The sequence below is a fragment of the Nesoenas mayeri genome (assembly GCF_963082525.1).
Source record: "Nesoenas mayeri genome assembly, chromosome: 5".
Lineage (NCBI taxonomy): Eukaryota > Metazoa > Chordata > Aves > Columbiformes > Columbidae > Nesoenas > Nesoenas mayeri.
In genome coordinates, this window is record NC_137548.1 from 24,939,878 (window position 1) to 24,961,032 (window position 21,155).

Genomic DNA, 21,155 nt, shown 5'->3' on the forward strand with positions numbered 1-21,155 from the left:
GAGTCCTAGGAACTGAGAGTCCAATCCCTATCAAACAGTTAAATCTTACAACCCCATAAAACATTTGGGACACGCACTATGCGGCTCTTTAAAGATTTTGAGTAGACCCATTTGTGAACTATCACTAGGAAAGCTCCCTGGCACAGAGAGAGGAAGCTACAAGACAGCTGACGGTAGCTTTGGCTCTCTGCTGTTGCCAGACTTGAGAGAAAATTCAGCAGCTTCAGCAGTGCCCAGGGGCTCTGGTCAGGCCAGACCAGTCTCAGTTCAAAGCATCTTCAAAGAGCTTCCAGCAATGAGGTCTCATTCACACACACCAGTCTGGGCAACAGAAACAAATGCTAGTGTGGGACATGAACACCATGTCCAGGACTTGAGGTCTGAAGCAACAGTTCAAATGTGGCACTATTCCAGCACTGGGATTTTTCATTTATTTTGAAACAAAGATACAGCATAATGTATTTTAAAGCTGAGAAATCTGAACAAGTGACTACTCCCTCATGTTCAAAAACACACTACCAGAAAACTGCTTCCTCCAGCTGCACCGTCTCCTCCCAGATGAGTGGAGAAAAGCTCTTCCACTTGGAGAAACCTACCATCTGCTCCTTCAGTGTGACAGTGAAGGCTACAGGCCACCAAAATGGCACTCCTATAAGGAGGCATCTTCCTTCTATGCCATGAGAGGAAAAAGCAGAAGCAATTGCTATAGTGATTAAGAAAAGTATTGCATACTTTTTTGACAAGTATCCTATCAAGATATAATAAGCCCACCAATGCTCTCCCTCATCTGTTTCTCATTTCAGTGCAAGGTGCAGGCAGTCCACATAGCTGAGCAAAAGAACCAAGACAGAGCAGCTGAAGCTGAGCATGTACACAGAGAACACTACCTGAGGCAACAGAACTCAGCTGCCAGTACAGGAAGAAAGGGGGAATTCTCCACCAAGGATGCTCTTCGTGTAGGGTCTGAAGATTGCACACTTGTATGTCATTACACTATTCACAAATAAATTGGCATGCAGAAATGACATTTTGCTTCATTTGGCACAGAATTTTTTTCTCCCCTCATCTTCCCATGCAAATTTCACTACAATCTTTTGATAACACTACAAAACTGCCATCATCATGATTTTTCCCTATGTTTCCCAAAACACTTCCCGTTTTTCAACAGACCTCTAGACTGTAGAAAAGAACATCTTCTGTCTTCTCTGAGGTTCTAAACCAGAAGCAACTATCATTTCATGTAGACTTCTCTATAAAATTGACCATTCATTGTCTTCTAGATGCCTCTATATTGATTTCAATGGCTTATATTTGGCCACAACATACCTTCCATAAAGCTGCTGTCTTCAAAGGGAAGGCTGAAGATACACAGAAGCTACTGCTTCCCACAGTACTTTGTTCCAGTAGTTAACTCGTCCTCACTGTTAAAAGCTCAATCCCTACTTCTAACTGGAATTCATTTGGCTTTAGCTTCAAGTTCATTTTTATGCTCATCTGCTCAAGATGAGATGCTTTATTACCTAGTATTTCCACTTCCATAAAGGACCTTCTAGTACACAGACAAGACATCTCTGATCCTCATCCTCTTCTGATAAAGTTAAATGGACTGAGCTCTCAAGTATTCCAAATTAGAAAAACTGTCAGTCCAAAATCGCACTGTAATACAGGCATGGAAATGCAATGCACTTTGGAAAAAAAACAAAACCTACTCTTACTTTCTATGATCTTGTGCATTGAAAAGCAGTGATAAGAACTTGAGATTCAGAGTCAACCACCTGAATATCACTTTTATGGTCATGTTACAGCAGTGTTTGGGCAGCAAAGGCTAGCATAACGTTTGGATATATGAGTATATGAAGCTTGAATAGCAACAGGGGAACAAGTATTCCTGCCTCTGTAAAGAATACTCTAAGGGTAAACAGTAGAACTGAATGCAGATGGATGTGGAATACTGTGGATTTTCATGCAGGAGCACAATCAAAGTTGAAGTGACAAGTTTTACAGTATGAAGCTTATGAAAAATGACTTATATGGGTTAGTGGATTACATAGGACTTGTTGACTGGGTATAGGTAGTTATACATGACAAAGAAGCCTAATTCTAATGCAATAATAGGATTTTTCAACCTTCCTAAAAAAAAAAAAAAAAAAAAAAATCATAGCAAGAAACAAAACCAGGATGTTGATAGTAGGAAAAACCTATTCCAAGAGAAGATGCAATTTCCTTATAAAGAGGGTAATCAATAAGGAAACTGATTACCAAGAAAGATGAGCTAACCCTTACTTGATGTTTTTCAAGTCAGATTACATGTCCTTCTAAAGTATAATTAAATGGAGTTCCAGGATAAATACTATAGCCACAAGGTTCACAAAAGTTTTCTCCAGCCTTGAAGAACAAATTTGTTAACCTTTTTGAGACAGGACACTGGGCTAAGACCATGTAAAAGGAAAGTATCACTCTATTAACTATGTCATCCTTACAGTACCCCCTAGACATCCAAACCCAGCCACTGTGAGAGACAGAATCCTGAGTCAGACAGACCTTTGGTCTGACCCAGTGCAGCCATTCTTATGCTGTTCATCCAGTTTCCTTCAGAGGTTACACAGAAAGGAAGGCAGTTTTGCAAAACCCTGATCACCCTTCATAATACTGGCAGCTCTGCTTTAAGACGATGAATACTCTGGGTCATACACACAGGGATCAGCAATACTTTTTCAGATTATAGTCTGCAGGTATATTTTGTATCTTTCTCTGATATAACAGGCTGTGCCAGTGCATTTCCACTTTTACCGGTTCTTTGAGTTGGTACAAGAATTCTTTATCAACTCTCTGGAGCCACACCAACAGCCAGGTTTGCAGTTGGGAGGCATTTTACCCACATTAAAGTGGAGAAGGGTGTTGAAGTTTCCCTCTGTCTCCACAACATAAATCTGTATGTCACCTGATTAAGGGCCAGCCATGCCCTGGTCACCATTTAGTGTCCCTGCACTTGCCTACGGCACAGTTTACTTTCTTAAGAATAAGATGCTTTGGCATAATTAAGACCTTATGTTCTCTGTGCTGAGTTCAGTCCTTGTACTTGGTAAAAGCATGTTGTCTCAAGCACAAAACACAAACAGCACCACAATGAGAACAGAAGTTTATCCTCCTTGGTAGTCTCCCAACAGACTATTAAAATAAGTTTTCTCAAAAAATGACTGGTCATTTCCTGCACTTTTGCTTCACTGAAATGTTCTCTGGTTGCAAAACTTCCTCAAGACAACAAAGCAAAGTTCTTATTCACTTTACATAATTCCTTTTCAATATCCAGGCATACACATTGTTTTCTGCAGCATCTTCTCCCTTCAGCAGAGAAAGGGTTATAATAAGAGAAGCACTCAATCACCCTTCTTGTTGCCCTTCCTCCAATTTCCCTTCTCACACTCTGCCCACTGAGCAGGTCTCTGCAACAGCCACAAAGTCATAGCATGGGCTTCTACAATTCCAAGGACAGCACTAACCCTCTCAATGTCATTATTCAGGACCGCTGGCAGGACACACCTCTGCATGACACGATCATGAAGCTAATCTATCATCCAGTAGCACTAGCCACAGCCTCTTACGAATTTCTCTCCAGCTACTGTTTTGTTGCCTTCTTCACTCTTTATCTTAAAACCACAAATCCATGAGGCCAGAAACTACATTATTTTAATTCGCACTTCTCCAGTACCTACCAAACTGGGCATAAAGCCTCACTCGAACTACTGGAAATGTGTAAAGAACAACTACTAAATGTGCTCCTTTGAGCTCTCGATCTCTCTTTCACTGAATGTCCATCTTCTCCCTGTACATAAATAAAGCCCTGTTTTCAAAAGTATGTCATCATAAGACTGATCTCTGTCATCTATGAAGAATTGTGACAAGCGCATGAGGTCCTCAGTGAGAGGAAGGTGTATGTATCACGTTACCTTTCTAAAAAAGCAGGAAGAGAGATCTGGTGAATGACGGGCTAGTCAGCCCTAGCTAAATCCCTTGTAACCTTATGGAGCAAGTTCTGGAAGCCATTTCCAGACACCCAAAGAACAAGAAGTTGACTTGGAACAGGCAGCCAGATTAAATGAAGGAAGATCATGCCTATGAACCTGACTGCCTTGTGTGATGAAATGACAGGCTCTGTGGATGTGTAGAAGGCAGTGGATGCTGTTTACATTTGACTTCAGCAAGCCTCATGATGCTCTCACAGAATCCTTCTAGCCAAATGAGGGAGCTTTGGACTGGATGCTGTCCAGTAAGAAATGTCAGTGAGAAACTGGCTGAACTGTCAGGTTCAAAGAATAATGATCAATGGTTCGAAACCTGCATGATGGCCAGTTACAAAAAGCATGCCTCCAAAGACAACACTGGGATCAACACGATTAAGTGATCATTAGTGACCTAGTAGAAGGAGACAGAACATATCCTCAGCAAGGTCAGCGATAATGGCATGTTGGGGAGGGGAGCCACCGATATGCTGGAAGGCAGGAGTACCAACTAGAGGGACCCTGACAGATTGGAGGAATGAAAAGACAGAAACCTCATGAAGTTCATGAATAGAACAGGATAGAATACAGTAGCTCAGTTGGAAGGGACCTACAACAATCATCTAGTCCAACTGCAAAGGCTCTCCAAAAGTTTAAGTATTTTATTAAGGGCATTGTCCAAATGCCTCAAACACTGACAGGCTTGGGGCAACAATCGCCTCCCTAAGAAGCTTGTTCCAGTGTTTGGCCACCCTCTCTATATAGAAGTGTTTCCTAATGTTAAGTCTGAACTTCCCCTGACACAGCTTTGAATGATTCCCACACGTCCTGTCACTGGATTACCAGGGAGAAGAGCTCAGCACCTCCACCTCGCCTCCTCATGAGGATGTAGAGAACAATGACATCACCCCTCAGTCTCCTTTTCTGCAAACCAGAAAACCCCAAAGCCCACATAGGACATGACTTCCAGCCACAATACCAGCTTTGTTGCCCCCCTCTGAATGCATTCAAAGATCTTCACATCCTTCTCAGACTGTGAGACCCAGAACTGCACGCAGTACTCAAGGTGAGGCCACACCAACACTAAATGCAGCAGGATAATAATCTCTTCTGACCAGCTGGTTCTGCTGTGGTTGGTGCACCCCAGTGTGCAGTTTGCCCTCCTGGTTGCCAGTGCACACACTGCTGACTCCTATGGAGCTGCTGCCAACCAGCACCCCAAGGTCCTTTTCTGTAGGGCTGCTCTCCAGCCACTCTTCTCTTAATTTATACTTGTGTCCAGCATTACTCCATCCCAGGTGCAGAATCAGGCATTTGTTCTTGTTAAATTTCATGCCACTGATGATGGCCTAATGCTCCACTCTATCTAGATTCCTCTGCAAAGACTCTTGTCCCTTGAGGGTGAATGGCACCTCCCAGTTTAGCATCATCAGCAAACTTGCCAATGGTGCAGTCAACTCCTGCATCCAAATCATTGATAAAAATACTGAACAAAACTGTCCCTAGTATTGCGCCCTGAGAACACTGCTGGTGACTGGTTTCCAGCCAGATGTAGCCCCATTCACCACAACCCTTTGAGCCCCACTGTTTAGCCAGTTCTTCACCCAGCGCACTGCATACCAGTTCATCTCACAGTTGGCCAACTTGTCCAGAAGGATGCTGTGAGGGACAGTATCAAAAACCTTACTAAAATCCATAAAAACTACATCTTCCACTTTCCCTTCAACCCCTAGGGGGATGACCTTACCACAGAAGGATGTCAAATTACTTAAACAGGACTTGCCCTTCGTGAACCCATGTTGACTGTGCCTGATGAGTGCATTGTCCTTCAAATGCCTTTAAGAGCACCCTGTATGATCTCCTCCATAATTTTTCCAGGTACTCAGGTTAGACTAACAGGTCTGTAGTTTCCTGGGTCTTCCCTCACACCCTTCTGGATAACTGTAATAATATTGGCTAGCTTCCAGTCAGCAGGGATTTCCCTAGACTCCCAAGACCTTTGGCAGACAACTGAGAGGGATCCTGCTGTAATATCCACCAGCTCCTTCAGTACTCTGGGATGAACCCCATCAGGCCCCATGGACTTGTGAACATTCAGCTTACAATTTCAGTGTCCACAAATGGAAAGCCACTGTTCCCACAGTCATGGTTGTCCAACTCAGAGGATCATGCAGGGGTCTATCAGTATTATTAGAGACCTCGGTAAAAAAATAAAAATTTAATGCCTCCACTTTTTGTTCAACCTGATTTGTCTGGTGACCATCTTCAACAACTATTGGTCCAATGTTTTCCTCAGACGTCCTCTTGCTATTAATGTACTTCAAAAAGTCTTTCTTGTTGTCTGACACAATACTGGTGAGTTTCAACTCCTAAGCTTTAGCCTTCTGTGTCTTCTCCCTGCACATGTGAACCACAGCTCTGTAATCTTCCTGCAAAGCCTGACCTTGCCTCCAGAGATCATACAATTTCTATTTCCCCCCGCATTCAAAGAGGACTTCCCTGTTCAGACAAAATGGTCTTCTGCACTGACTGATTTTTCAACACAAATGGATTGCCTGCTCTTGTGCTTTTTTGGTGGTTCTTAAAAGGTGACCAGCACATATGGACCCCTAAGGCCTCAAAAGCAGATTCCCAGAAGACACCACTAACTAGCTCACTGACCAGCTTCAAGCTAGCTCTCTTGAAATCCAGGGTAGCAACTCTGCTACCAATTTTTCTCCTTACATCAAAAATTTTTAACTGAACAATTTTGTGATTACTGTGATCAAGACAGTACCAAGTCCTCCTCTATTCACAAAAAACAACTCTAGGAGGGCATCTTACCTACTTGGCTCACTGAGTACTTGTGACAAGCAATTATCTTCAACATACTTCAGGAATTTCCCAGACTTGCTTGTGACAGCAATATGGTACTCCCAGTTGATACCTGTGAAGCTGAAGTCTCCCACAAGGACGAGGAGAGAAGACAAACCTAGAAAAAGACCGGGGAGTCCTGGTGGACAAGAAGTGGAATATGAGGGAGCTTCCTCAGATATGTGTCTCTTTGAAGCAATAATCACATAATAGGAGAAGCACTGCTACCAAATCAAGGCACATTACCACTACCCTGTTTCCCTGAAAATAAGACAGGGTCTTATTTTAATTTTTGCTCCAAAAGATGCTTACATTTTTACATGTATAGCTGTCTGGACACTATTTAAAATTGGCTTTTAAAATGAACTGTAACTAGGGCTTCTTTTTGGAGTAGGGCTTATATTTCAAGCATCCTCAAAAATCCTGAAAAATCATGCTAGGGCTTATTTCCAGTGAAACAGGGTATTATTCCTTTCTACTCAAGCAATCAACACCTGAAGCACTGTGTCCTTCAGTGAGGGTATTGTGCAAGTACAGCATGAGTTCTAAGGAATCTGCTTTAGAGGAAAAGAGACAAAACAACGTACCCAGTTCACTCATCTAAGAATGCTGCAAATATTCAAATCTGCATCAAGCTACTGAAGTCTGAAGATGAATTTTGCTAAATACCCTGGAATAACAAGATATATGATTAATTTGGCTTGTCTATCACTCAGGAGAATCAAATTTGGTTGAGAGCCTGACTTTCTAACATAAAAACAGAAAAGACAGGGCAGCTGCAAGAACTTTAGTCTCCTGGCACTTCCAGATAGCTGCTACAGCAAGAAGTGTGGCTCACCAAGACAAGGTCTGCCACAGTTACTCTTCAGTACTGCCACAGGTACATTCAACCTTTAAAGGCAAGGAAAACCTCCTAGGAGCTTACAACCTAAGTAAGGGCTTAACCAAATGAACAGTGCTACTGACCTCAATAGGAAAATCTGATAAGTTATCTTTCCCTACCCCCAGAGAAAAATCATGTGAAGTCTGGCAACACCCCCTCTGCTGCAGTGAGCGAGATGAAGGCTGTTGATCACTAACACCTCAAATACCTTTCTTATATAAGTTTTAAAACTGTCCTGACATGACAGAAGAAACAGAATGACCCTGAACAATACTCAGAATGTAGCAAGATGTATCAGAATTGGTTTTCAAAAGGGGAACACAAAAGTCAAAATTTAAAATTTTAGCTGAACATTCAGTAATCTGAGTAAGTCTGTTGAACAGACTCAAACCAACAGAGGTTGTGAAGGACCTTCATGGGACTGAAAATACTCAATTGCGCAAATGCTCTTTCAAGGAACCACTCCCTGTCACTAAACCAGCCTGCAAGTTAGGTTACAAGGCTTTCAATCCTAAAATTTATCTGCAGATTGTCAGGAGAATGTGACCACCTTTTCCCTTCACTGTGTTCACGAGCACTAGCCAGTCAAGCTACTGCTCTTCAGGTTTACCTGCTCTCTGTGCGTTCTAGATTACAGGCCGCTAGTGCTGAGCTTCCTGTGCTCTTAAGCACCACTGCTCATAATAACTTCAAAATAAGACAATCCAATGACCACTTTAAAAACAGGAACACTCTCCACAAAACCCTTGCAGCTTGCCCCATAAACCAAACTGACCTCTGGAGTCCATCAGCAAGGTAAAAAGGCTTTCCCTGTTCTAAATAGTACTAAAATGTACCAGCAAAAAAAAAAAAAAGGTTTTGAGAGGGATTTACATGGACAGATAAGACAGTCTGCTTGGGCTGCGAAATATAAATCCAATTTGGGTCTCTCCCCAAGAATAAGTAGGTATTAAGGGATCAGACATGGGCAATGTGTCTGTAACGTAACTGTATTTGTCAATCGTGATTTAGTGAGTCATTCAATTTGTGTTTTCTGTATGTTATGACCATTTAACATTTTAATACACAGTTAAATATAAATCACTGTTTTATATCCTCACAATCAAATCTGTCCATCAGCTATTTGATTTATAACAGAGTACAGAACACTGCAAAACCACTAAAAACATGTAAATTTTGCTATCTATTTAAAAGTGCTAACCGCACTAACTGCAACATTCAAAATGAATTTCACAAGCTTAAACCGTCCTGTCTGGAAAGTTCCATCCGGTGAGGAAAGCGAAAGGAGTTTTATGCATACAAGTATATCCTGTTTTTAAAGGACTTAAGCAGCCGTGAGGTCACCTGTTCCTTGACATACGCTATACAGGTATATATTCTAAAAACATACCCCAAAATAAGCTCTAGACAGAGTAATTCAAGAAAAGTAACTGAAGTGTGATCAAGAATTCAAGAAAAGAGAGAAAAAAAAACACTATGCATATATTTGCAACATAGACATAACAGGGGACCAAGTGGAAGTGCTATGAAGAGCAGAGAATCTCTTTTGTGTATGTTGCAGAGTAAAGTACAATCATCTGTAGGTGGAGACGCCTCCAGCAGATATAGCAGACAATACTTCTTCAAGGGAGGGAAACCATGAGACAGAAGTGGTCTGATTGATACCCAGAATGCCCTGAACTCAGGTTATATTTTAAATGGCTTTTTGTTCAATGGCACTTTAACTTCAATGGCAAGCATCCTTTAGAAACACTGTCATTTTTTAATTTATACACCAAGAAACTGAAGTTTTGTATATCATCTGCCATACTTCAAGGATATTCACAGATCCAGGTTCCTTTCAGGACACCAGCTTGCACACTTATGTCCAAGTAGTTCTCCCCAAATCCTTATCCAGTAGGACATTTAGGAAAGAACATGCAATACACAAGCAAGACCAAATACATTCAGAATAAGGGAGAAAGAAAAAAGTCTAGTGGGTCATGCTACCAGTGAGCCAATGGCAACTGCCGAATGGACAAGCACTGTATTTGCTTTGCTGGAAGCAACATGATTCGAGTCCATTAGCACATGGCCTGAAAGCATTCTGCTAATACAGAATTCAGGTTCTGTGTTTCAACTTGTTTGCATTCCCCCCTCATTCCCCAGCCAAGAAATCCTTCTGGCCTGGAAGAAAGCAGGGGGAGTGTTTTGCCTCCCTGAGCGGCAGGAGGACTTTCACCCCAAAAACACCAAATGCACAAACAAGCAACATGTCCAGGACATGAATAAAGATCTGAAAACCCAAAAGAATCTGTACATGACCCAGCACATCAGGGCATCAGGGAAGGAGATGAATGCATAATAAATACAGCAATAACAAGAACATTTTTAAAAAAACCACTGCGGTCCCAACACTGATTACCTTTTTTAAAACACAGATTCACAAACATGATTTAAGTATGCGGGGCACGCAGATCAGTCTGGATGATGGCACGCATCATGCACCAATACTGAAGATATTGCTACTGCCAAACAAGATGTTTGGAGAAGACACACACCAGAGTCAAACACTTCCAAAATCCAGCAAGCTTTTACAGTTGCAATGTGTTCTTTCAGCCGTATCCAGGGCTCTTCTCTGGTGGCATTTTAAAAAAGTTACTGGAGGCAGCAATAGTGGCTTTCTCAGCTGCTGGTGGCTTCCCTGTCCACTCAGAGTTCTGGGATCTCAGGGATGGTGCTGCTGGTAGCTCTGACTCTGCTGCATCCATGTGGACAGATGAAGTTGCTGGAATAAAAAATTGCAGGAAAGGGGGAACAGAGGAAGAGAGAAGGACAATAAAAAGGTTAGAACAAGGGACCTCATGGCAAATGCCTCAATATATAATTTCTTATATGAAGGTGTTATTTACTAAGTTCCTAAAAGTTCCCCCATGAAATTCCTTTGAAGTATAGGTTCTTGACAGCACTAACAACTTTGCCTAATAAGTCTTACATTTGGAACTCCCAAGTTCCCAGCCCACTAACTAGATCCCTTACTCAAAGTTCCCGTTGAAAATCAAGAGCTTTAGTTGTCCCATACTTAAACCGAATCAATTCATAATCACTGAACTGAAGATAACATGATCTCTTCGCAAAGACTCAACTAACCCTGTATCTAAGAATTTTGAAGTCCCCAAAGGCTCAGCAAATTTCAGGTTGCAAATGTCAGATAAAGAGGAAAACATCCCATTCGTCCTTACTCAGTAAGAACCTCCACATATATCCAATATAGTAAATCACCATATTATAAGAAGCTACTTGCTAAGCTAGGTTGGAATACATTCTCATTTTCTCAATACAACTATGGCTTCAAAATGGGACAGGCTATAATTAGCAAGAGAGATGTGCAGATCCATAGCTCAACCCAAAAGTCACCCAAAATTCCAGAAAGATTGTCAAAAGCCTGGAGATAAGGGAGTTTGCTTCCCTTCTCAGTATCACTAATCGCTTGACCTTCACAAGCAGAAGAGGGCTGGATAAAAAAGAGTAATTGCCACACAAGTCTTTGGGGCAACCAGAATTTTTTGAACAAGTAACTGCTTCAGTACAAAAAAAATCTCTCATTGTATTCTCACAACAGGCAATAGTTGTTTGTGTGTTTTTATTACAAGTTGCTTCTGCTGCTCTGTAGTGGATGAGGATAAAGAAGCCATAACAAGCCTCAACTAGAGGACTGATTGCTTTGAAGTTTAAATAAAAAGCTGGTTCAGTGCTTGAAGTTCTGCACTCAGTAGATCTGGGAACCCCAAAAATCCTGCTTCTGTACATCCAAAACAGTGAGTCATTCCCATACCACCACAACAACACAGCTGATAACATTACATTGTATATTTTACATCTAGCCCATCCACTTCTTCCATCTGAAGGTCATATGAAAGAGGCAAAAAATCTACATCAAAGTCCTTAAACTAGGAATCACCACCAATACTACACTATGGGCCCTTTGCTAGCAGCCTCCCCGCTCAGGCTCTCCATCTTTGCTCATAAAAAGAAAAAAAGCAAGGACTGAAACAGGCTGCTTGCTCCTGGGTACCATCACGCCATGACAAAGCAAGAAAGAGGAGAAGAAAAACTCACCAAATTGCTACTACTCATCAGACTGTTCTCTCACTAGCAGTTTCAGAGACTGCTAACTGGCACCTTTTAGGAATTATTATTTTCACAAGCCAAATGTGAATACATGCCAAGGTAACCAGAAGTCTATTTATGCAGATTTTTACCCCAAACTCACCATAATACCTGAATAGGATGCCAGTTACCATGTGCACTGCTACATATATAGGGGACTGGACCACATAAACATTAAAAACATGAATGTAAAGCTGGACAATTTTTCACCATTCATTTCACAAACATCTATATTTGTGGCCAAATAGAAGACAGGGACCACAGTCTTCATTTGATCCCTTTCAAACCAGAGAATAACTACCAGAAGAATAACATTTTATATCATATTTCTCAGACAGGTTCTACTGTGCCACCAAGGACATTATTCCGCATCTATTGCACTGCAATGGAAAGTAACTAAACACAAGGACACCTCTGTGCCTTTCGAAGCCCTTAAGTGTTAGATCACTGAAAGTTCAAAGGACCTTTATCACTACAGACTTTCTTCCTCCCTGGGCACTGGCTGTTGGTCACTGAGTTGGATGAAGTTCTGGTCTAATCCAACCAGTCTTACTTCTCCCCGATTTTACTGCCAAACTACACCAGCCAGACTTTTGTTCTTACCTGGTAAAAGCCTCCTGCTTTAGGGCTCACACACTGCTCAATTGTGTAGTGTGGAAAGCACTAACTTTCATTTTCAAGCTCTCTCAACATTTGGATAAGTTTGCCCAACTTAATTCTGACAACAGTCACTTCCTGAAGTGCAAATGAATTCTGAGTTTTCCAACCACTTTTTGTTGTTCTCAACAGCCAAGCCTTTTTCCAAAATGCTATTCTTCAAACAGATAGTTCAGTTATGGTATTTAGGTCAGTTAGCTTCAAAGGGCAGGACTAATACCAGAAGTTTAATCCCATGACAATACAATGGAGACCCACGCACTTCCACTCTAGTAATGCCTGGTTTTGGATGTTCATACAAGAATCTCTGACAAAAGATGTTTTACTAGAATCCATAAACATTCACGAGAGTACGTGAGAAGACATGGAATAAACTTAGTTTGCTTGGCTTCCCAATAAGCAGTATCTCTAGCTCCCTTCTCTCATTCCTACAGCTAGAAGGGAGGCAGCATCCACATCTCATAAGCCGTTTATTAGCATTTCCTGATTTCAGGCAAATTCAAGCCAAAACTTTCTGTGGATGGAATGGGGGGTGAGGCAACAGAGGAAGATTTGTAGCTGCATGTTTAAGAAAGAAGCTAAATTCATCACAATGACAGGGGAGAGTGTTGGCAGAGATTTGAGCTATTTATTCTTTTAGGAAAATCCTATAAAGAATGACATGAGGAAGCCTCTATCTGCAGTCTTGTTCATCACACTGGTGAGGAGTCCGATAACAGATGTATGCAGCAGCGTGATTTAGTGCCGGGAGCTGGCCCCTGATGTGTATTAATACAGCGGCAAAGCGGAACGAGCCCCTCTTCATCACTCATCTCTATAAAAGAGGTGGAATCTGAGATGGCCCGATGTTCGGCAGAGCAAGTCCATTTGTTCTGCTGACTGATGGAGCCAGCTCAGGCTGTGTCCTTCACCTCCATGGGGCACTCGGGTTGCAAAAAAGGAGATCACTGAAGCAGGACCTGGTCAACAAGTGAGACGAAAGCAGTTGGACTCAACTAAGGAGCTATTTAAAGGTGAAGAAATCCAGCACTCTGAGTGCCTACAGGTGACAGGCTGTTCTGGTTTACCTGTGTTGGATCTTTTGCAGTAAAATACCACAAACATAAAATGCCTCTGTAGTGAGAAAATGAGGCTGCCATGATTCCTCAGGTACAGGGGAACCCCAGTATAAAACATTTACATAGGAGTGAGTAAATGCATGTCAAGGGAGAAAAATCTGTATCTATCTCATCAATGTCTAACAAGCACAAGAGTCTTCAGTTAACTCTACATTATTGCAGAGTAATCCTATGTATTTCTATAGGCATTAGTAATTCCACAGCACATCACCTTGGAGAGAGTTTTCAGAAGTTTCTCAGTTACATGCCCATGTTGTGCTCCAGCTGCAACTGGGAGACTGCTGTAGAAAGTCAGTTTCAGTTACCCAATCACAAAATGTTCTTTCCGCAGCTCAGTATTGTAGCAAATCCCACCCACAGCTGTTAACTTTGTTGGAGATATTTCTAAACAGTGGCTAAGGAAAAGATCTTTACCATTTCTGACCATTAAAGACCTTGCAGCACTTCTCTTGATGACCAGCACAAGTATCCTGTCTGGATTCTAGTAACTATAATCTCCTTCCTTTTTTTGTAATATATATCTGATTTCCTTGCCCTCATCCCTAGGGATAAAAAAACCAAAAACACAGACACACACACACAAAACCTCACACAACACAAAAACAAAAAACAAAACAATCGAATAAAAAAAAAAAAATCAAAACAACAAAACCACACCTTTCAAACCTCTGTGCTATTTTCCAATACTGAGTTACATTTCAGATGAAGACAGATGAAGATTTAACAATTTGCCCAGCCAAGTAAGTACAAATTACATAGTATTTTGAAAGCTGTAGGCATAGAAACAGAAACTCTCCCTATAGAAAGCGACCAGCAATGCTGTACGGAATACCCTCTGAACAATAAATAAATGGGCAGGTAGGTAACAGGGGGCAGTGAGACACCAGCATTCATACCAAGAATACCTAGCATCCCAGAACTAAAATTCTGTGGCTACAGACAGATAATTTCACTAAGTCTTTCACTACAGAAGCCTGAATCATTATATTATTAATTTAATATTATTTTCTCTTACTTTTTTTAATACAGGACCTTTCAGACAGTCTGTAATCCAGACCTGTGGCCTGGAGAGCTAGCACAACTTTCTTCCCTACTCCATTATTCTACTGTCTATCCACCAGCCCGAGGAAGAAATCTGAACTTCATTCCTCCTATTCATCATCAGTTTTCATCACCACTGTTTTCACATTACCATTTTTCACATCAGATTACCCACCACCCTGTTACTGCATTACAACGTTTTTTTAATAAGCTAGTTGGAAGAACATGGGTTGCTTGCTAGTAGGCAAAATATTTCAAGAGGGGGTATGGTGAAAGGCCAGAAAATGCCTTCTAAACCCTCTGTGTTCTGCAGATGAATTTTTTTTTCAGATTCTGATGGGTAATCAATCACTTTCTAGAAATATGCCACATGAAAATAAACCAGCACTTTAATCAGTACATCCCAGTGTCTTGAGGATGGAGCCAGGCTCTTGTCGGTGTCAACCAATGATAGGACAAGGGGTAATGGGTTCAAACTGGAACACAAAAGGTTCCACTTAAATTTGAGAAGAAACTTCTTCTCAGTGAGGGTGACAGAGCACTGGAACAGGCTGCCCAGGGGGGTTGTGGAATCTCCTTCGCTGCAGACATTCAAAACCTGCCTGGACATGTTCCTGTGTAACCTCATCTAGGTGTTCCTGCTCTGGCTGGGGATTGGACTGGATGATCTTTCGAGGTCCCTTCCAATCACTAACATTCTGTGATCCCCAGTGTGAGAAAAAAATTACTATTTTCATCCACAAGAGTAAGACAAGTCACAGGTCTCAGCCAGGGATGACACAAAAATTGCCAGATTTCCACTCTTGTGAAAGTGTCTAGAAACATCCTGAAAAAGGGCACCAGAGCCACCAGCTAATGTCAGCCAACACTGAAGGAACACTTTGTGTATACTGATAATCTCTTTATTACTATGTACTAATTTAGGAACTATGGAAAGAACACCTTAAGAAGAAGCAGATTATTACCCCCGGTACAGCGAAACATTGTAAATTATATTAACTTACCACAGCTGTATCATCAAAGATTGTTTAGTAGGCAGCTTTTGATGCTATGCAAAAGCACATGATATTATTTCTCTCACACATGTTTCATTAGTTTCTAATGTAGATAATGCTGGTTTTGACTACTGTGACTCTGGCACATTAATCAAGAGGGACACAACTAGAAATACAAGCACACAGATAAATTCAGGTTACCTGATGTTGGGCTGGACATGGAGGCTGCAGCTGGCTTTCGTTTCCTCTTGATGTCCCTTGAACATGGTGGTCCCAGGTGTACATTTGCTTGCCTATAGAGAAATTAAATCAAATTAAACTCTGTTCCAAGTATTACCTTCCTGTAAGACTATGGCAAATCTCCCTCCAACTCCCACCTTCCCATCCACTTCTTAACTAGTAGGTGACACAAATAAATACCTTCTCAGGGAAGTCTGGTTCACATTCTTTGTTAATATACTGTTATATTCCCAGTTTTTTTAAGAGCTCATGCACATAAACTGCTCAGAAGAATAATTATTTCTTAGCCTTTAAAGCAGTGTAATTTTATACATTTACACAGTCCTAAGATTACATTTGGCCCTTTGAAGGTAACCGCGTGGCTGATGCAGCCCCCAGTGAAAACGACTTTGACACCCCTGCTTTAAAAGAACTAGTTTTGTATTAAGTTTAAAGTAACTCGTTGTATAAGATGTGATCAAGCAGTGATACAACACATGTCCTACCATTACTTCTGTACAAGCATAACAAATGTTTGCAAGATTGCTCTTTAATGATATAAGGTGATATCTTCTGCCTTACTCAGAAATTATATTGCAACCTATTTAGTACTGTAGTCATCGTAGAATGTACCTACATTTCAAACATCCACGCATATTGTTTCCACTACAGTAGTAAGTTCACAAAGTTAGGAATGCCAAACTGTCTCATGCATTTTCAAAATCATAATTCCCTTATCAAAGTGCTGTGAAAACAGCTGAATCTGGTTTATAGTTATACAGCCTTGCTGCACCTGTAAACTGGCTGAAAGGCAAAATCTGTCCCAGTCATATCAATGATCAAGTCAGATGCCTACTGATGACCACTCCAGTTTAACCACTTGCCAATTAAGAAGCAACCTGCATTATTAGTACTGGTTTGAACTGAGCAGTCCTCCAAGTTCTAGACATAGGAAGAAGTTTCATTCAGCAAAGCCAGTCTTGGCAGCAGACCAGAAAACTTTCTCAAATACAGTCCATAATGAATACAAATACATAATTTAGCAATGATGTTGCGTTCAAATCCCTGCTTTGTCTGAGGTAACAGAGTTTCTTTGGCAAGTTCCTTGGTCACTCTCTGCATCAGATCCAAAGTGCAAAATTCAGAATGCCAGGGCAAATAAAACCCACTAAAGATTGTGAGGTGCTTATATGGTGTAAAGATTGGAACCATATAAATTTTGATGAATAAGTGGTTAAAAGCTTATTATTTTGATTTTTTAAAAAATCCTGAAAGTTAACGAACACATTTATCAAGTACTGAAATATTTTACAGATAACAAAAGGAAAAGTTCATGGCTTCATATTTCCAGGCCAAAATCTACTTTAAAAAAAGCAGCATATTTATAATAGATACCATTTTAGACACTGAATTTATGCAAAACCAAAACGTGTTGTTGTAGTTATACAGAACAGTGTATGGAGCACAAAAAAATTCCTATGCCAACCAAAATTATAAATTGTTTGAATGCTGTTGGGTCTACCTACTTACCTGCAAGAAATGCAGAACCATGAAACAAGAAATATCTACTGTTCCATCTTCTCAACTAAAATTCAGAAGTTCTACAATCAATTTACAAGATCTGCCATTTAAATCTGACACTAAGAAATAGTTTCAGAAATTAAGTTATGCTAAGTTTCATTGACAGCAAACTTTTCAAATCTTGGAATGCATATTAATATAACCAGACACAGAAGTCTCCTGAAAACATAAAGTGAAGGCTTTCAAAAACACCAGCACACCTAGAGACTGCATACGCAGATCTTGTGTTCCTACACATAAGTGACTAACCTCTAAGCGACTTCGCATATGCTAAAAACTGCTTTTGTACATGACTATGGTAGTGGTTATATAGTATTTTAGCACAGATTTACCACATATTCTGAAACATCTAGGCACACGTAGCGCAAGGAAAAGACAGTCTCAATCAAGTGGAACTTCAGTTTTTTTATGTTGCATCAGTGACATAGTATGAGATTATTAACTAAATGACTAATTACATATAATAATCCAATTCATTTTATCACATAATAATAACGTTCCCTTTTTAATTTTATGATCTTACACCAACATCAGTCAGCAGATCCTTGGTGGAGAATCACTAAGAAAGAAGTACACATGACCATTTCCAAGAGATTTTATGCTATTTTTCCCAGTTCACAAATGTTGGATTTCAAAGAAGAGCTCCTGGCTCTCAGCTCCATGCTCACACGCATGTAACCTAACCTCACGATTACCCAGGGGGTTAAAAAAAAAAAAAAGGAGGAAAGAAAAAAGAAAACGGAATATGAGAATCTCAAAATCCCTTCTTGTAGTGAAAGTAAAGGCAAATCATACTCCAGCTGGAGACTAATAACAAGGATGCTGCATTTAGCAGCCCTGTCTCTAACACACAAAGGCTCAGAGGTCATAAATTGTCTCTCTAACATGTATTTCATTCAGGTTTATCCCTTATTGATCACCCACGCTTCAGTTAGTAAATCAGGAACCTATTGATTACTCACTGGCTCTGACTGACCTGGTGGTAAAAGCGTCAGTTTCAAGTGGCTGGTGCACTTTACAGGCACCATAAATCTGCATACAGGGAATCTCCAGGCTTTAAGTACCTTGAGAGAGGAGCAGAAGAATGCACGCAGGGATGATAATCCTCATTGAGAAATGGACCAAAAGGGCTTCTGAGGTATAATTTATGGAGTACGCATATTTTGGTAGATATTACACTTTTCAATCTAAATTTCTAAAAGTTAGCTCACATACAGCTACTATATTGGTAAAAGAATAGAATTGCTGGATCCCAGCTTAACAGCAGACTCCTAGAAACACCACAACCAGGAAAAGTCAGATCATGGGTATGCTCAGCATAAAACATTGCAGTGGACAGGCTGAACCAGAAACTGTGAAAAACTCCCTGACAGGCTGCAACCATGAATTGTTTTTTTTCTGCCAAAGGTGAATTTTAGCAACTCTTCTGAACAGTTTAAAAATAACTCTGAAGTAGAAAAGAACAGGGTTGAGATGAAAGGCTGACAGAAAATGCACATTCGTGTGTTGTCACAAGCCTCTCTGTGAAGAAGTCTGAGGCACAGAGCTTTGTGGGATGAAAGATCTGGGCCTAAACTGAGAGACTAGAACGGTACTTACTCTATCCTTAGTGGCTTTCAACCTCTTCCGCTAGGTTTCTATACTTGCTTCAACACTGCACAAACAGTAATAAGAAAATAATTACCTGGTCACATTTGGACTATGGCTGGCTAATCATTAAAAAAAGTCACAGTGCTCAGTCACAGTTGGATCTGCCAGGTAACAAGAGACTGCTGTGAAAATCTAGTTTACAGTCTAGAGAGGACCAAAATTCTAACCTGGGAAAAGAAAAAGCAGAACACACCTGGAGAGAAAACGCAGGATCCAAAGTGCAGATACACTGCTGGCTGCAATATATCCAACTCACACTGCAGCCTCTCACTGCCAGGAGTTAAGTGAATGAAAAATAACATACTTTTAGAAAAAAATGGTTTTATATGAAAAAAGTCTGCAGTGTCTTTCTGACAGAGTTTTGTTTGTTTGTTTTTTTAAATCACAAGCTAAAGGAATTATCCAGGAAATACGGCTTTCTGTTGTCTTCTTAACAGTACTTAAGATACATGCATCTGCATGCAGGTCACAGTGGTGAAAAAGTGGGCTTTGCTATGCAGAAAGCTGAGATGCATTGCTGTCTCTAATTTGCCAGAGGTAACACTTCCTTTCTTTTCTTTTCCACATATGTGTTCTATGACTTTATTTATATATTTTTAAATGAACTATAATTGCATACACTGGACTCCTATCTCACTCCTACATTTCAAGGTGACCATGTGCTGGACTATAGAGTCACAGGAGCTTGCCACTATTTTACATATATCACAGGGTTTCAACAGAAAATTTGGACTGGCAGTACAATCTGTGGGAGGCAATAGAGAGCATAAGCAGACACCAGCCCACAAAGAACCTTACTGAACAGCACCAGGCGCCTGAAGCCTTCACTATCTGTGAAGAAAAGTCTAGATTGTAAAGTGGTGTCCACTCTCTCAAAATTTGGGGTACAAAACCACCTCAGTCTCACAATGGAGGTCTCTGAGAAGACCCCATGGAGCTACCTGTGACAGCCTGGGGTCTTCTCAGAGGCAGGAGCCACATCACACATTTGGAGGTATGTGCCTCTCGCTGTAATCTCACATCATCCAGCTTCTCTGCTGACAATCTTTTTCTAACCCTATCCTTGGAGGAAGCAAAGCACTGGGGTTATGTAGTGAGAGGCAGCCATTAATCTACTGTCATACAAACAAGGGATGCTATTATCCTCATGTTAAAGTAAACGTTCAACAGACACAGCCTTCTAACAAGGATACTGCTACCAACACCCCACACAACTCAGCTGTTGCTGCTATGATGCTATATTCCTAGAAAACACAGGCCAAATAAAAGGCTCTCTCTTTAAGCCCTGAGGTGTCACCTGAGGCTGTTGATGGTGGCTTGACAAAATTAATAGTAAAAGCAGAGTTCCTTCTTCTCTTTGACTATAAAGCCAACTGGGCACCAAAGTCTGATCTGCACATTATAGGTGTAAATCAATACAAATTGCTCTTCCAATCTGCATGCAAAGCTTCCATGCATGCACATGTTTCTTGCTATTTCACTGCACTGCAGATACTTCCTGTGCATAGCAGTCCCCTCTGCCCTGCAGAGCCTCATGGGATAGCTTCTAGAGAACATTTGCAGATTCCAAAATCACTAACACATTAGCTCACTTCCTAAATTATCTGAATTTCATAGGTCTTCATGTAGTAACAGCCTGCTCCCCGAGTAAACAGTCTAATGACATAGCAATTCCATTCCTAAAAGTCTGTGTGTGGCAAATGCAAATGAACACATTTGCTTTCAGTTTTCCAGGTAAGCATTCTGGCAGAGACAATGTGATCCCATATACTGCATTCTCTATTTTCATACTGAATCACACAATGTCTGTGCCAGAAAGAGTCCTAATATTTGCCAGATCTGCTGAGTACAGAAATTTGATAATGGCAACATGCTTTATAGGTGAAGAAAGTAATAGCAAGTAAACAAAATTCTAAAGCCAACAGGAATTTACTTTTCACTCCAGAGAAATAGAATTCACCAAAATGGGAGCATTAAGCCTCAGACAACTGCATGTGACACTAGGTTGATA

At 40.8% G+C, this 21,155-nt stretch overlaps 1 protein-coding gene across 12 annotated transcripts in view; it reads right to left on the reverse strand.

The window, feature by feature from the left end:
* Positions 1 to 8,743: 8,743 nt before the first annotated feature.
* GPATCH2L (G-patch domain containing 2 like) overlaps positions 8,744 to 21,155 on the reverse strand; it is a 37,806-nt gene continuing 25,394 nt past the window's right edge. For 7 of the 12 annotated variants that reach the window (XM_080345660.1, XM_080345661.1, XM_080345656.1 and 4 more), the window contains 2 exons: positions 15,896 to 15,987; positions 8,744 to 10,501 (listed from right to left, as the gene is read on the reverse strand). In XM_080345660.1, coding sequence (XP_080201786.1) covers positions 10,329 to 10,501; positions 15,896 to 15,987 — 265 coding nt within the window. In that variant the 3' untranslated portion in view covers positions 8,744 to 10,328. Of the gene's footprint in view, positions 10,502 to 13,322; positions 13,500 to 13,869; positions 13,940 to 15,895; positions 15,988 to 21,155 lie in introns of those variants that run through there. The other 5 variants (XM_080345664.1, XM_080345666.1, XM_080345658.1 and 2 more) reach the window with 3 other exon arrangements.